At 52.9% G+C, this 17,837-nt stretch overlaps 1 protein-coding gene across 1 annotated transcript; it reads right to left on the bottom strand.

Moving 5' to 3' along the window:
* Positions 1-15,721: 15,721 nt before the first annotated feature.
* Positions 15,722-16,855, bottom strand: LOC101442163 (actin, cytoplasmic 1-like). The gene has a single exon (XM_012518313.2). It carries the CDS (start codon positions 16,847-16,849, stop codon positions 15,722-15,724), a length of 1,128 nt encoding a protein of 375 aa, XP_012373767.2. The 5' UTR covers positions 16,850-16,855.
* Between the last annotated feature and the right edge of the window lie 982 nt (positions 16,856-17,837).

Genomic DNA, 17,837 nt, shown 5'->3' with positions numbered 1-17,837 from the left:
CAGACTTGAGTTTCCCGCCCACGCCTGGCTGTTGCTGCTGTCGGGGGGAGGGAAAAGGGCAGACTGGATTTTTCCACCCACGCCTGGCTGTTGCTACTGTCGGGGGAGGGGAAAAGGGCAGACTGGAATTTTCCGCCCTGCGCCTGTGCAGGGAGAAAAAAGGCATCGTGTGGCACTATCTGGGAGGAGGGGCGGCCGCAGAAGCATGGCTGCCGAGAAGGGGAGACCTGAGGGCACTCTGCACCCATGCCGAGCTCCCTTCAGGGGTGGCGGTGAGTCCGACCAGCCACCCTATTATGGGGTCAGGGGAATTAGGCCTACCGTGGCTGCTCCCCTGCCAGGCCAGCAAACCACACTTCAGCCCGAGGGGTGGCTGCATTTCCCCCTTATTTCAAATAAGGGCCAGGATGGCAGCAGCAACAAGTAGCCGAGGCCCAAGAGGCAGTAAGCAATGAGGGAAGCGGGGCTGAAGAGGGAGGTGAGTATGACGGGGATATAAATGTACAATTTGGGGGGTGGTATCTTGCCGTTGCAAGCAAGGGTGGCCAATGTCCAATTCTCATTGATCTCGGCGGCTATAAGATCCATCTGCTGTTAAAAGTCCAAGGTGACAGCACGTTACAGGTAGTTGATCTCTTCTTGGCGGCGAAGAGCGGCAGAGGCAGACTGTGTGATGGTCTGGAGGATCGCAGCTGTGAGGACAAGTCGCGTCAGGGCACCAGCGACGGTGGTGGCGGTAGCGTCGGGAGTGGTGGAGACATAGGCGAGGAAAACAAGAAGGCCAAAGTCTCCACGGGCGTGAGAGAGGCCGATGTTAACGGGGCGGGCCGACATGGGGCGGCCCAATCTGCAACGCAATGGGGGTTCAAGAAAAAAAAGGAGGGGGGCGGGGGACGAGAAAGGACACTTTGAATGGCTGAGAAGAGGAGTGAGGTCGAGACAGGAGGAAGCTCCGCAGAAGTATGGGGAGGCAAAAGCAGAAACGTTATTAGATGCTAGAAAGCAGGCCGTGGGCCGGGGAAAGCGGGTTGCAGGCCGTTTAGCGGGACTGGAGCTGCTTGAGAGTGATGGCGGCATGGGGGGGCCGCGGTTACAGAAGACTTGGGGCTGTTTCAAAGAGATCTTACACCGGTGAGTGTCTAGGAGACCGGCGAGGGCCCGAACTTGTGGGGCTTGCTTAGCAGATAGGATGTTACCCATTGCTAATGGCCTTTTGGAGCCAATAAGAGAAGGGGCCCTTACCTTGAGAGCGCGGTGATGGGAGCCGAGGTGCACGGTGAGACGAGGGGTCGGAGCCGGTGGGGCTCCGACGGTGGTCGCGGGCCAAGAGAAGGCCCCGACGAGGGGAGGGTGGAACGACGAGCAGTGGAGCAAGGCAAAGGGGAGCAAGCACGGAGGGGAGGAGGCAGAGGTGAAGGCAGGGGTGGAGGTGCTCAGGCACGCGCTCCTGAGAGTTTTATTGGCGCCTCTTAATCATAGCGGGTTGGTATAAGCCCCCGACATGGAAGGAGAAAGCCATCCAGCGAATCTCCCAGACCACCGTGGATTGTATGAGGTCACCAAGGTTCAGGAGCAGCAATGCAGAGCGAAAAGATAGGGGTGAGAAGAGAGGAGGGTGTAGGGCTGTGGTAGGGTTACTTCAGACATGCAAGCGCGTGCTCCCGAGAAATCTAAGGCTCCTCTTAATCATAGCGGGTCGGTATAAGCCCCCGACATGGAAGGAGAAAGCCATCCAGTGATTCTCCCAGACCGCCGTGGATCATATGAGGTAGCCAAGGCTCAGGTAGCAGCAATGTTGCACGAGAGAAGTCCCAAGGTGAGAAGAGAGGATGGGGGGGGCCGCCAGGTTATGGAGTGAGGCTGTGGTGGAGTTGCCTTGCCCCACGTTGGGCGCCAGCTGCGGTGGCTTGCTCGGTCGGTAGAGGTGGGGTCTGGCTGCGGACAAGGGGTCGGTCCAGCTCAGGATGAGGGGTTGGTCCCGCTTGGGACAAGGGATTGGTCCCGCTTGGGACGAGGGGTCGGTCCAGCAGCAGACGAGGGGTCGGTCTCACAGGGGTTGCGCGGTTCGGCTGATGGGGTCGCCCAGCGAAGCCGGCGACGAGGGGGTCGCCCGGAGAAGCAGGCAATGAACTGGGGACAAGGGAGGCCAGGCCCTTGTTGGGGGCTCTCAGGACTGGAGGGCGCACGGCAGAAGAACTACCGCGGAGACAAGGTAAACACGCAGGTCCAACTTTATTGAGGGAGAGGCAACAGTTTTATAGGGGCTGGGGAAGGCTGATTGGTCGAAGCCATGCCCTGCTCTGATTGGTTGCCAGCGAAAGGTCAGTGGGCGGTGCTGGATGGGGGAGGGGTGGTGGTTAGGGATTAGCTGTTGCTGTTGCTGGGGGAAGGGGCAGTGTTTAGGGATTGGTGGCTGCTGTTGCTGGGGTAGAGGGCAGACCTGAGTTTCCCTCCCACGCCTGGCTGTTGCTACTGTCAGGGGGAGGGAAAAGGGCAGACTTGATTTTTCCACCCACGCCTGGCTGTTGCTGCTGTCGGGGGAGGGGAAAAGGGCAGACTGGAATTTTCCACCCTGCGCCTGCGCAGGGAGAAAGAAGAAGAAGGGTGCCGCCCTACAGGCATCGTGTGGCGCCATCCGGGAGGAGGGGCAGCTGCGGAAGCATGGCTGCCGAGAAGGGGAGACCTGAGGGCACTCTGCGCCCATGCCGAGTTCCCTTCAGGGGTGGCGGTGAGTCCGACCAGCCACCCTATTATGGGGGCAGCGGCTTGGCCTACCGCGGCCGCTCCCCTGCCAGGCCAGCAAACCACGCTTCAGCCCGAGGGGTGACCGCAATAATTTAAAAATTAATTTTTAAAAAAATCCTATTACTGAAGGTCTTATAAAGAAGGTCACAGAGAAAGAGAAAGCCATATAAGCAGACAAAGGTGAAAGTCAACAGAACCTGAAATTGAATGGAGAAGCCAGGAGTGGCTGCCATGTGCACTGCAATTTGACAGAAGCTAAGGACCAGGATCCCTGTCTGCCAGTTCCAGAATGCCTCAGTTTCTGGGAGAAAGCATCACATGGATGACATCTTGGTTTTGGTATTCTAACTAAGTAAATAAATTCCAATTGTTTAAAGCAACTCACTGATTGGCAGCTAGGAGGCAATCATTGGGCAAGGGTCCTTATGCATTCCAGTGCTTGGACAGACAGCAGGAACCCCAGGCAGGGAATTCTACAAACCTGGTAAGAGCAATATTGGAAGAACAAGAAAGCTAGCATACTGCCAGTGAAATCCCTCCTCACATTTCCTGGATTCCTGGCAGGTGGTAACATGTGAAGCCAGAGAGCAACAGAGGAAGAGCAGAGGGGCAGCAGTTCTTTCTGTTCATTTTAACTCTTTCTATACTATCTTACTCTTTAAACATGTTCAAATTTCCTTGGGCAGAATAACTTAATAGTCCTCAGAAATAACTGAGGGTAAACACTGTTCCAGTGGTGCAGGTTCTGGGTTTAATCAGATGAGTACATGAAAGTGAACATCCTGGTGGTTCTATTCTTCTGCTTTCTCCAAAAGAGGTGAGGGTTCATGCATCTGGTACAAAACTAATTAACCTGTGTGGAGCAGACCCATCTGTAAGGCTGGGATTGTCCAAGGTGATGAAGGGCAAGCTGCTGTGGTGTCCAGATGGGACATCACGAAGTCAAGTTCCTGACCCTGGACTAACTGCCCACTCTGGAAATAAATTTCCCTGGATGATGCCAGGTTGGACATCAGCCATGATCCTGAAGTGACCAGTTTGGGTCCATCAGGTTACTGCCAGCTGCCAGAGGTCAGAGGCCAGTCCCAGGGCAACTGGGGGGCCAGGAGGCAGTGTGGAGGCCTAAACCCTCCAACAACATCTCAGTACCCTTCAGAGACCTGAGGGACTAGCAAACACCACCCCTCAGTGGACAGAGGCTCTTGGAGGTTGGTGCCTGGGAAGAGACCCCAGCCATGTTTGGGAATCTGTGGTCAGCCCTGACTGGCTGTGGGGTCCACACATCAGTAGTCACACTGTGTTCCCCTGTCCACCTGCACATGTGAGACGCAAGGACTAGAGCCTAGGTCTAAGGAGCTGTCCCCAGGGATATTTAATTAATACCACTGTTGGAAACCTGCAAATCATTAGGAGTTGTGTTTACAATGGCTGCAAATGGAGCACTGGTACATCCCTGAAAACTGAAAAGGCTGATCAAGAAACTTAAAGCAAGATAAAGAATGATGCATTAAAAGAATATCAGGCAGCAAGAAACTAGTAATTTATGAATTAATATTCAATGTACGTTCGCTGTCTCTCAGACTGAGCTCCAAGCATTTGGTTAACCCCAGATAATCTCTGCAGCCTTTCGGCGTGGCAAGTCCCATCACTAGACTCATTTCACAGGTGGGAAAACAGAGGCACAGAGAGGTCAGGTGAACCTGCCCAGGGTCACAGAGCATGGTGGGGCCAGGCCTGGAAGTGAACCAGCTGGGAAGCCATGAGACATTCTGATGTCAGAACATTTAAAGGACAAGAAGGAACAAATTCACAACAGAGTCAAGGGCAGGCCAGGATGGGCCTGAGGCCTGGCTTGGGTCCAGTCCTGCCCCAGTCAGCCACATGGGCCACAAGCACCCTCATTATAGTTTCAGGGCTTTGAACTCTTGAAAGGAAGAGGAGAGGACACGGGCAGTGTTTGGAAACAGAATCTGGGACAGAGGAGGTACTCAGAATAGAGTGAATTAACTAACCTAATAGCATTTGAAAGCACGAAATACCAGAAATAGACGACAGTGACAGTTGCACATTATACTTCTTTCTTAGTCTGCTTCTCCTGTTGTCAGAAGGGAGCTGCCCTCATCTGCAGCCATGAGGGCTCCCTCCATCCTGGGGTATAGCTGTCTCTGTTCTCAGCCTCCACGGACCACAGTCTCCAAGCCTCACTCTCTTGTCCTGAGGGCAGGGCTAGCGCTGAAAAGGTAGTCACCTTTTCGTGGCTAGCCATGCTAGCCATGGAGATGACAGTACCTGGGAGCCAGGGGCTTTAAGATGTTCTCATCTCCAGGAAATTCTGGAACCAGGGCCAGTGGAACCCACAGTCCTTGGGAGACATCTGGGTACCACAGAGGGTCATTTCCCTGACTTCCTGATGAAAACAAGGCAGAGTCAGAGGGAGGGGAGACTAGGAGCTCTAATACCCTTCCTCCTTTCCCCAACATAGTTAGGTCTTCTAAGCAAGGAAGAGCATCCACTGATTGGAAGAAGACATCCCCACTGCTTCAATTCACCGTCCTTTATTGCTCAGTCTTTCTTCAGTCTTAACCAACAAACTACAATTATGAATCCTGGACACCCCCCAATCTATGACACTTGGTTTACCAGCTCCATTCCTCTGGCCACATGATGGTCCTTTCAGCTGCCTGACTCCTGGCCCTGGCTGCATATTAACCTCTAAACAGAGTGGCTGTCACAGCCTGACTTGGCAAATACTTGGCCTCATAGGAGCCTTGAAGCTGAATCTGTTGTCATTCTCAGCTTCGTCATTCTCACTCCCTGATAACAAACTGACTCAACACCTGATGGTAGGGAAACGGACTTGGCCCAGTGGTTAGGGTGCCCATCTACCACATGGGAGGCCTGCAGTTCAAACCCCAGTCCTCCTTGACCCGTGTGGAGCTGGCCCATGTGCAGTGCTGATGCATGCAAGGAGTGCCCTGCCACATAGGGATGTCCCCCGCATAGGGGAACCCCACATGCAAGGAGTGCACCCCGTAAGGAGAGCCACCCAGTGTGAAAGAAGGTGCAGCCTGCCCAAGAATGGTGCTGCCCACATGGAGAGCTGACACAACAAGACACAACAAAAAGAAACACAGATTCCCGTGCTGCTGACAATAGAAGCGGACAAAGAAGAAAGAAGCAGCAAATAGACACAGAGAACAGACAACTGGGGCGGGGGAGGGGGGAAGAAGAGAGAAATAAATAAATAGATCTTTAAAAACAACAACAACAACAACAAAAAACACCTGATGGTGAACTCCTGCCCAAGGGAGAGTCCCTGAACCTGCAAATGGTACACTGCCCCTGCCTAACCAGGACACAGGGTGAATGTGAAGCTTGCCAGAAGCCAGTCACCTACCCCCAAACCACGAGGAGCCTGGGCTTTCATACCACTCATCAGAAAGCACAGGACTGTCCCCAAACTGGGCATGAGCTTGGGTGCTGCCTGATGGCCCTGGCAGGCCTTGCTATGAACTCAGGAGAGATCTTCAGTGGCCCCTGACTCTGGCAAACCAGTTGTATACTGCTCAACCATCAAGGTCATCGCCAGTGCCAGGTGTTCCTGACCAGGATAACAATTCACCCAGTCAGACTGAGTCTACTCTCATCTCTCCAATAACAACAGAGGCAGTATTTAGGGGAGCTGGTGGGCTGCCCTACTGCATATTCATAAGTTTGCTACAAAGCATCCATCTGGACAAGGTGAGAGGCACAGCCACTGCCACATGGAGCAGACACCCGTGGGGAATCCATGGGAACAGCCTATGCTACCAAGGTACCACCCTCCAGATGGAGTCCAGAGGCCATTTGAAAAACCCCAGTGTATGAGATTGACAAAGTAACTCCCCTGTCTACAGAAAAACCATCCCAGTGGGGCATACCTTCATCTGTGGGTCTCCCCATGTTTGGCTAAGCCCCCAGGGCATCTGCATCTGACCTTGTGACTTCTCTCTCTATGGTAGAAGGACCAGAGCTCAGGGAATAACTAGGATGGAGTGCGGCCTCCTCCTCCACTGAAGCATGCCTGCCCCTCCAACTCTCTCTTTTCCCCAGCACAGTGGCCACTCACTGGCCCCTGACAGGCAGAACACCTGTTCACTGGGCTCACACCTCCTCATGGGCCACTCTCCCTGGTGATCCCTTACTTTTTCTCCATCTTCCCACAGGGTAAGTGCTCAGGGCCTACACCCAGGATATGCTTAAGGTGCATGGGTTGAAGCCACCTGGACTACTATGTTTTGTCTCCCTGTGACTAAACAAAGCTCCTATGTGTGCAGACTCTATTTGGGGCAGGGATACCCATTAGCCAAGAGGCCCTGTCCTAGGACAATTAGCATCCAGTAGAGGAGTAACTCTCAGGGCACCTGAGGCAGCCCATGGAGGGGAGATCCCTGGATGGAGACCCTTGGGGAGAACAGCCTGTGGGGAGCATGCTAAGGGGAGCATCCTGGAGGACATGCAGCTTGGAGGAACTTCCTGGGGGTCAGACTGTCAACATGGAGCTCTGTAGGCAGAGTCAGCATGCTGGAGAAGCACTCTGGGTGAAGAGTGTCTTGGGAATAGCTTGTGAGGGATCATTCTAGGGGGGAGGCTTCTAGGGGAACATCTGGGGGAGAGAAGCCCAGGGAGGGTAAAGACTGGAGAAGGCAGCCCCACCCTTTGCTCTCACCCTTCGGAACTTGTTGGTGCTGGAGCCCATATTCAAGGTAAAATCCTGAAACTTCTGGTCAACCTCTCTGGGGATGTTCCAGCTCTTTAGACATTTTGTAAAGAGGGAAAGAAGTGTCTGGACAAGGACAGCGGGGAAGAAGCTAATGAGAACAGGAAACTCCAATTCTGCTTCCTCCTCAAAGGTCCCCAAGGATGCAACCCTTCAGCTACCCTCTCCTGCCTCACCTCTCTGGCCTCATTCTGGGGAGGTGTGACTAGCTGCCTCCCATAGACTCAGAGTTGCACAGGAAGAGATGCTGGCCACCTGCAGACACGAGTGAGGACCACAAATCTAGGACCATAGTAGGGCTCCTGACCCCTAAGGGTCCACTCCTGAGCCCAGCTCTATCATGGGGTCTCCGAAACTGCCTACACACCCACACAAGCTTGGTACTCAGCTCCTTTCTGTGGAAGAGCTGCTGTACATGTGGGCAATGGATAAAATGTCAATTATACAGTCACTGCTCTCCTGGGAGTCCCTGAGGGTGTACCACGAAAGGGCAGGACCTGAGAGAGAGGGTACCCAGATTATAGGAACCTGGGGTGAGCAGAATCCAGTGGATGGATCTCAGCTAAGGCAGGAGGCTGAGTGGGAGGGACTCAGATAATAGGAACCTGGATTTAGCAGGGCCCAGAATGGGTAGGACCTGGAGTGGGGGGAACTAGCATGAGGAGATCTGAATTGGGGGATCTGAAGTGAGGGGGACATAGAGTGAGGGGGAACTGAAGTGAGGGGAACTGGAATTGTAGAAACTGGAGAGGGGGTCCTCAAATGAAGGGAACTGGAGTGGGCGGGGTACTGGAGTGGGGTAACTGAGTGGACCCCCTGCTCAGCTCAGTCAATGGTTCCTGGGATTCTTCACCTCTGGGCAGAGCTGTTCCCTGGAGCTGAACTCCCTGTCACTCTCCAGGACTAATTCCCTGAGACAATGGCCTCCACCACCTTACCTCTCCTGTTGACTGCTGGGAGCAGCACCTACACACCTGCCACCCACCTCTCTTTTCCTCTCAGGACCCGCTCTGGCTGGGAGCTGCAGAATCACTCCAGCCCAGAGCACTCCCCCTTCCTTGGACACCTCAGATCCTCCCCCTTGTCATCTCCCTTCTTCCCTACAGCCACCCCCCAAGGTCCCTGGGATCCAGGCTGGAGCCTCCTCCCTAGGTCACTCCTGCCTTGTAAATGACTCTCAGATGGTTCACCCCATGCAGGGTCCCCAGTCTCATCCTGCACTCTCCTTGTTGCCTGGTTCCAGTGGGCAGCACCAGAAAGCAGCCCTCACAGCCAGTGACTGCAGCCCCCATCCCATGCTAGCCCCACTCCCTGGGCACCCCTCTTGGTGGGCTTCCACGTATCTGCAAGCACTGGAGGGTCTAGGATCTCAGTGATGTCCACATGCTCACCACCTGACCCCATGCCCCATTCCTCACAGCCCCGTGGCCTGAGGGAGTCCATCCCATCCACACCTGACCTCTCTGCCCTGCTCCCTCATCACAACGCTGACATGTTCACACTCACTAATGTTGCCCAATCCCATTCATGACAGACACAACCACCAATGAGTATCTAGCAAATACCATCTCAGGGGATGCCAAGCACCTAAGCTTCCTGCCCCTCTGCCTCAAAGATAACCTTCACCCTCCTCCTTTCCCCTGAGTCTCTCCCCATGCCCCCCACTGTTCATTGTCACTAAGGACCATGGCACTTATTTCACAGTAATGGAAAGTAACCAAGCGAAAAGTGCTTCCCTGCCCCATACCCAGCATGCCCCAGGCTGAAAACCAGATTCGCAGGCAGACCCTGCCACTGCCTTGCCCAGGCCTCCCCCGACATCCACCCCCTTTAGCACCACCAGCCTTCCTTTTCCTCAGTCATTCCCTTAGCTAAGGTGTCTGTAGATCTCCCATCTCACATCTCCACCTATGTGGACACTCCCACACCTCCAGCTGCCCCCATGATGCTTCTCCCCAAACACACAGCACCTCTCAGAACGATCTAGGCTACTGCTGATGACTCCATGACCCATTCTCCATCCATGCCCCACTCTTCATGGTACACTTTGACCCAACTGCCTCACCACCAGCATTGTGGTCCAGCTCAACAGCCACCACCATCCACATCCCTCCTGGACAGACCTCATCTTCTTGGCTTCCAGAACACCATGCCCTCCTGATGTCCTCTTATCTCAGCCAACATTTCTTCTCAGCCCCCTCTGCTGATACATCCTCACCCCACACTGTCTAGAAAATTCCAGGGATGAGTCCCTGAAGGTCAGAGAAGCAGTGTCAGCCCTCAATCCTCTCTCCCCCTCTCTCACCACACCAGGGTTGAACACAATCTGACAGAACAACACTGGCTAAGAGCTGACAGCTGTTCAAGCAGTATGACAGTTCCCACTGGTATTCCTTCTACATCTGTGTATACTGGAAATTTCCATAAGAAAAAAGTGACGTACGAATAGCTGTCAGCTGAAGATTTAATATTCAAGTGCCTTTTGAACAACCCTGAACAGTCTACACTCCATGTTGCACAACACACATCAAATGGAACTCCTTTCCTCCCTCTCAAAGTATTCCCCAGTTCTGGCCAGTTTGGCAAGGAGCACTGCACCAGAAGCCTCCTTCTGATCCTCCAGGAGGGGAGGGCAAACTGGTTCTGTGTTCCAAACATGGTCTATGACCTGTTTTCCCATGGGCCAAGAGAGAATACCTCTTACACTTTTTAAGGTTCTAAACCACCACACCCCCCACACACAAATTCTAAGTGGCTCCCACTGTCTACTCACTACCTGGAAAGTTACTGACTCACCTCCAGGATGCCAAGCCCCTCCCACACCCTGGTCCTGACATGGCAAGGTCCACCACCATGCCAGCCCAAGGTGACATTTTCCCTAACCAATGCCCCTCAGCCCACAACCACCCTGCTTCATGTGCCATGTGTTTGCAGCCAGAACTTGACTGACGGAACAGGTGACAATTGTCAGCCAGTGAGGGCACATGGTGGGTACTGGGGAAATGCCAGCTAAGGGGCACTTGTTGGTAAGTTTAACTGTTGCTACTGTATGTGGTTCTCCTGCCTCATTTCTGTGACTTCAGCCCCTGGGCCATGGGGAAGCCCTGTGGGATAGTAGAAACCCACACCCAGAGCCTACCTCTTCCTGGAGGAGTCATGTGGGATAATCACAACCCCATGCCCAGCTCACACCTCTCCCCGGGGGGGGGAGCATGAGGTTAGCACAAACCCATGTTCACAGCCTACCTCTTCCTGCAGCAGACCCTCTGCATGGGGGTCAGCATGGCAATACCCAGCCTCTTCCTGTCCAGCTCCTAGTGGATATCATCCAGAGCTGCACCAGCTCCTGCCTGCATCCCGGTATGCAGCAACCCTGCTGAGCAGAGCATGGCTTAGTCCTGGATGCCTGGATGTTATGAGAACTGGAACCCTTGCTTCTGACCTCCAGGAAGAAAACATGCCTGAGTCAGGGGCTGAGAGTCTAGGGAGAATCCTACTTCCACCTCCTACAAGAGCCCTTGAGGGATCAAGTGGTGAAGGTGGAAAATGGCCAGTGCATCATCAGTGCCACCCACTGGCAGTATGGCCCTGTGCGAGCTGGGTCACCACACAGGGTCTCCAGACATGCTCATATCACCCCCAAGAGGGCCACATACCTTGGATCCCCTCAAACTCCCCATGAGTTTGGCATAGCTCTGAACCTCACCTGCTGTGGGGGCACAAGGGAAAGAGAGAGCAAAGGATGGGCCTGTGACCACATGCCCAGGGAGAAGAGGAGCATGGCTGTGGAGGCTTGGCTACCATCTGCTGTGAAGGAACTTTATCTCACCAGCAAGGCTGGCCTCAGACTCTGCACTCTGGGCTGAGCATGAGGAAGAACACACCGAACCTTCACCCTGGAAACACCTGCTTCCACTTACTGGACTTTTCAGATAATCAAGGATGCATGGCCTTGGCACAGGCATGCTGCCCACCATTTACTTAACTACATCAGCCACCACGATGAGCATTTCCATGGCCTGTGCTGACCTTTACCACCACAAACACAATGGTTATTGGGGCCATTTTGGTGAAGACATCAGAATTTCTTCTGGAGAACCTGAGAATTCAGGGTTCTCTTCAGGACACTAGACAAGCAGCAAGGAGGCCTCAAGACTGCAGGACCCCTGCCCAGTGTGTGATAGTCGGGGCTCAGGGATCATAGCTCTCCATGTCCTTGCTGCCTGGTGACTTCAAGGACCCTTCACAGAACCTCCCCACCTGCCCCAATGGAGCTGCACTGGCTGGATCTTTCCAACTCTTTGTGTGCTGGCCCTATCTTCAGGTATCAATACAGGGGGCACCTCTTCAGAGAGGCCACCTCAGAACTCCCAAATGAACTGATGACACTGTCCTCTGCCTTCCCACCCTCTGCCCCAGGCCCACCTCCAGCAATTGGTGTGTAGCATGGTGCTGCTCCTGCCAGGCCAGCACGTGTGCACATCCTTTGGTGTCCAGCAGCGGCAGGTGAAGCTGGCTCTCCAACAGCACCCCTACCTAAGGCTCCACCTGGGCAAGGTCATCAGGCAGGTCCTAGCACAGCCTTCTCATGGGAGTCACCAGCTCTGAGGCTGGGCACAAGAGTCCCTGCTCTCCCACAGCAGCACCAGGAAGCTCTGCGTCACCTCTCGGGCCACAGGTCAACTCTGACAACACAAAGGACAGTCACCATAGCACCAGCCTCCAGCACCACACAGTACACACAGCACCCCCATGCCCTTCCCATACTCAGGCCAGCTCCACACAGCCCATTCAAGTAAAGGCAGGGGTGGGGGCTAGATGCCCATGAGAATTTCCTCCCAATCCCCCAAAGAACACAGTCCTCAAGGAACTCCAACTGAGGGCCAAGCTTCTGTCCAGGGCCATCCTGTACAGCTCATCTGTCTCTGAATCTCTCCTCTGTGCCCCTGGGCCACACTGGCTCAGGCCACTGAGGGCCCCAACCTGGCCTGATCCAGCAATGAAAAAAAGTACAAAAGGAAAACAAAGCCCCTTTTTAGCAGAGCCACTTCTTGACTCTGGCCAGATCATATCCTGTGAACTTTGACTCACTTCCCTTCATAGGATCTTGTGAGGTGCTCGCTAGAGTGGCCCCACATGGCAGGTGTTGATGTCCTATTAGTTGAGGCACCTTCATAAGGTCACCTGGCAGGTGCCCCCAGCAGGCTGGTCTCCAATGTTCAAGCACCAACCCATCTATGACAAGAAGGGCACTCTGCCCCTGGGAGGCATGGGTTCTTCCTCATCTGGAACTTCCAGAGCTAAGCACTGGCTGGTGGGATTCCCGGGCTTTTTGCAGTTTTCCTTAGTTTATACATATTTCACTCTGTGCACATAACCCATTTTCACAGCAGTAACAGAAAGAAGGGACGACTGCCTCTGCCACCCTGAGGCTGCCTGGTAATCTGCCTGTGGCCTTACTCATATACCTAGTCCTTCCATGTATTCCATCCAAAGAGGACTAGAGTGTACTGAAGCATTTCCATCCTAGGTAGTGCCTCCCTTTTGAAACAGAATGCCTGTGTTCACAACTTAACTCTTTCATATAAGATGGACTTCTAGGAGTGAAGTTAAAGAGGAGTGGGTTATGGACATCAAAAGAGTTCATTATATGGCCAAACTGCAATCCAAAAGGGCAGCAAGCACCTACAAGACTATTGAGGGCAGATGGCAGGGCCTGTCTGTTCCACAGGCCTGATGATCTGCTCTTTCTCATTCTCTCCATTCTGGCTGACCAGATGTGGGTGCTATTGGAATTCCCAGGCTAGTTCTTGACAGTCCCAACTGCTGCTCCTCCTTCCCTCTGCACATCACCCCATCAAGGTACCTTTACTCTCTGGACCGTGCCTCCCTTATTTTAGTGGCCAACCTGTCCCCAGACCTTAACTCAGACCTTCACTATTGACCCAAGGGTAGTCCATGCTGGTTGCACACCTCACTTACTGCAGGAGGCCCTGGGCTTCAGATAAGTGGAGGAAGTTTCCATAACCCTCCTCAAAAGAGCAAGGTATCTGGAACTTCTACTGGAGGAGGGCTCCTCTCACCACTCTGTTTGCTTAAGAACAGACCCTTCCCCACAACACTCTTGGGAGAGGCAGAGGATTGGGAAGGGAAGCTGTGACCTGGATTCAGGGAACCTGGAGTGAGGAGGACCTAGAGTAAGGGGAACTAGAATTGTGGTACCTGGAGTGGGGGGAACTAGAGTGGGGGGACATAGGGTTGGGGTACCCAGAGAGGGGAGACCTCGAGTGGAATGGGGGTTACTGTAGTAGGAAACTCTCAGCTCAGTCAGTGGTTCCTGGGATTCTCCACCTCTGGGCAGAGCTGTTCCCTGGGGATGAACTCCTTGTCACTCTCCAGGACTAGTCATCTCAGGCAATGGCCTCCACCAGCTTCCCTCACCCATTGCCTGCTGGGAGTAGCATCTACACACCTAACACCCTCCTCTCCTCTCTTTTCCTCACAGGACCTGCTCTGATTGGGGGATGCAGCATCACTCCACCCAAGAGCACTCTCCCTCCCTTAGCCACCTCAGCTGCTTCCCCTTGTCATCTCTCTGCTTCCCTGCAGTCAATCCCCAGGTCCCTGGGATGCAGGCTGGGGACTCCTCCTATGGTCATTCCCATCGTAGAAATGACTCTCAGATGGTTCATCCCATGCAGGGTCCCCAGTCTTGCCCTGCACCCTCATTGCCTGGCTCCATTGGGAAGGGCTGGGAAGTAGCCCTCACAGCCGGTGACAGCAACCCCCATCCCATGCCAGCCCCACACCCTGGGCACCACCTCTTCATTGGTGACCATGTGCCTGCAAGCACTGGCAGCCCTTGGATACCAGTGTTGCCACCATGCTCACTACCTGTCCCCATGCCCACTCCACACAGCCCCCTGTCCTGGGGGAGTCCATGCCCCACACACCTGAGCACTCTGCCCTGCTCCCTCATCACAACACTGAGCTGGTCACACTCACTCATGCTACCCAATCCCCTTCATAAAAGGCACAACCACCAATGAGTCTCCAGCAAATACCATCTCAGGGAATGCCCAGCACCCAGGCCACATGTACCTCTGCCTAATGATGCCTACACCCTCCTGCTTTCCCCTCAGTCTCTCCCCCATGTCCCCACTGATCATTGTCACTAAGGACCTTGACACTAATTTCAGTGATGGAAAGTAACCAAGGAAAAAGTTCCTCCTTGCCCCACATCCAGCCTGCTTCAGGATGAAAACAAGACTCCCAGGCAGACCCCACCACTGCCTTGCCCAGGCCTCCCTGAAAATCCACCCTTTTAGGACCATCGGTCTTCCTTTTCCTCAGTCATTCCCTTAGTTGAGGTATCTATAGATCTCCCATCCCACACATCAGCGTTTCTGGACTCCTCCACCCCTCCAGCTGCCCCTGTGATGCTTCTTCCCACACCCACAGAACATCTCAGAATGATCTAGGCTCCTGTTGCTGACTCTGTGACCCCATTCTCCCACCTTTCACGGTACACTTTGACCCACCTGTCTTGCCACCAGCACTGTGGTCCAGCTCAACAGCCACCTCCATCCACACCCCTCCTGGACAGACCTCATCTGCTTGGCTTCCAGAACATCACATCATTCTGATGTCCTCTTATCTAACCCACCATGCCCCCTCAGCCCCCTCTGCGGACCAAAAGGCTTCATACATCTGAAGTTAGGGGACCAAAAGGGGGTAATGATGGCTTGCCACTCAAAATAAAAGAACAAGTATTAAGGTGGAAGATTTAATTCAAAAAATTTGGAGGACACATTATTTACATGAAAGCAAGGCTATCACCTCCCAAGTGTGACATAGGTGAGGACCAGGCACTTCTCCCTAGGGAGAAATGTGTGGCTTTTGGGAAGATGAGGACTATCCTGTTACAATGCATCTCAGGTATTTGGAATGAGTATTAAAAAAAAAAAAAGCCCACAATGTACAATGTCTTCAGCCACATTTATAGAACTTTTGGGGATATTTGCTCCAACCGACTGCTGTCACCTTCACCATTCTAGTTTTTAAATCCTGAGTCAAGTGCCAAAAACAACAACAACAACAAAAACAAAACAAAACAAAAAAAAAAACAACACACAAAGCCATGCCAATCTCATCTGGTATTCTGCACAAGTTAGGTTTTGTCAAGAAAGGGTGTGACATAATTAAGTAACAGTCCACCTACAAGCATTTTCTGTGGACAATGGAGGGGCCGTACTCATCATACTCTTGCTTGCTGATCCACATATGTTTGAAGGTGGACAGCGAGGCCAGGATGGAACCACCACACCAAACCGAGTACTTGCGCTCAGGGGGGTTGATGATCTTGATCTTCATTGTGCTGGGAATCAGCGACATGATTTCCTTCTGCATTCTTTCAGCAAAGCCAGGGTACATGGTGGTTCCACCGGACAGCACCATGCTGGTGTAGAGGTCTTTGTAGAACTCCTTGTCACACTTCATGATGGCTTTGACAGTAGATTCGTGGATGCCACAGGAATCCATGCCCAGGAAGGAGGGCTGGAAGAGGGCCTCAGGGCAGCGGAACCGCTCGTTGCCAATGGTGATGACCTGCCCATCAGGCAGCTCGTAACTCTTCTCCAGGGAGGAGGAAGAAGCAGCAGTGGCCATCTCCTGCTCAAAGTCCAGGGTAATGTAGCAAAGCTTCTCCTTGATGTCACGCACAATCTCCCGCTCGGCCATGGTGGTGAAGCTGTAGCCACGCTCGCTGAGGAGCTTCATGAGGTAGTCAGTCAGGTTACTGCCAGCCAGATCCAGGCGCATGATGGCATGGGGAAGTGCATAGCCTTCATAGATGGGCACCGTGTGGGTGACGCCATCACCAGAGTCCATGACAATGCCTGTGGTGCGGCCAGAGGCATACAGGGACAGAACAGACTGGATAGCCACGTACATGGCAGGGATGTTGAAGGTCTCAAACATGATCTGTGTCATGTTCTCACGGTTGGTCTTGGGGTTCAGGGGCGCCTCAGTCAACAGCATGGGGTGCTCTTCAGGTGCCACATGCAGCTCATTGTAGAAGGTGTGGTGCCAGATCTTCACCATGTCATCCCAGTTGGTGACAATGCCATGCTTGATGGGGTACCTGAGAGTCAGGATGCCCCTCTTGCTCTGTGCTTCATTGCCCACATAGGAGTCCTTGTGATCAATGCCCATCATGACACGCTGGTGCCAGGGATGCCCCACGATGGACGGGAACATGGAACGGGGCATGTTTTCACCCGCAAAGCCTACCTTGCACGTGCTGGACCCATTGCCGATCACGAGGGCAGTGAGGTCATCAACCATGGAGACCTGTGAGCAAAGGGTGGCATGAGCCCTTGGGTCAGTCCCCCTCCCACTTCCAGCCACCACCCCCTCAGTCCACCAGGGGGCACCGGCACATAGTGGGCCTGGAACAAAGGCAGCACTGGGGCCACACAATGGCCATAAAAGACAAGCATGGTTTGGAGGCTGTGCTGCACGGCAGGAAGCCAGGCCCTGCCGTGTGATGCGGGGCCTGGGCCACGCTCTCATGGGGATGTGGGTGCCAAAATAGACTTTAAATGCAAAACTATTGTGAGAGACAAAGATGGACACTACATATTAGTGAAAAGTGTAATCTTTCAAGAATAAAGAACAATCATAATCATTTATGTACCTAACTAGGGTGCCTCCAAATATGTGAGGCAAACGTTGGAAAACTAAGTGGAGGAATAGATGCCTCTACAATTACAGTGGAGAATTTTAATACGCCATTATCACCATTAGACAGAACATCTCAACAGAGAATCAGTAAAGAAAGAGTTTGAATAATATATTAGAGGATCTGGACCCAAAAGACATATGCAGAACATTACACCCAAATACAGCAGGATATACATTCTTTTCAAGCACACATAGATTATTCTCCAAGATAGACAACATGATAGGGCCCAGAGAAAGACTCAATGAATTCAGAAAGACTGAAATCATACAAACCAATTTCTCTGACCACAGTGTAAAGAAGGTAGAAATCTGCAAGGACCAGAGAACCAGATTAGGCACAAAGATATGGATGGTAAACAACACACTCTTGACCATGGGTCAAGGAAGAATTCTCAAAAGAAACAGTAACGTCCTTGACCAGTGACAATGACAACACAACATACCAAAACTTATGAGAAGCAGCAAAAGCTGTACTGAGAGGGAAATTCATAGCCATAAATTAATACATTCTGCATTAATCAGCCAAAGGGGTGCTGATGCAAAATACCAGAACCTGGTTGGTTTTCATAAAGGGTATTTATTTGGGGTA

Source organism: Dasypus novemcinctus, chromosome 28, assembly GCF_030445035.2.
Source record: "Dasypus novemcinctus isolate mDasNov1 chromosome 28, mDasNov1.1.hap2, whole genome shotgun sequence".
NCBI classification, from domain to species: domain Eukaryota; kingdom Metazoa; phylum Chordata; class Mammalia; order Cingulata; family Dasypodidae; genus Dasypus; species Dasypus novemcinctus.
The sequence above is the reverse complement of the archived record's forward strand: the minus strand, read 5'-3'. Positions and strand labels throughout refer to the sequence as shown.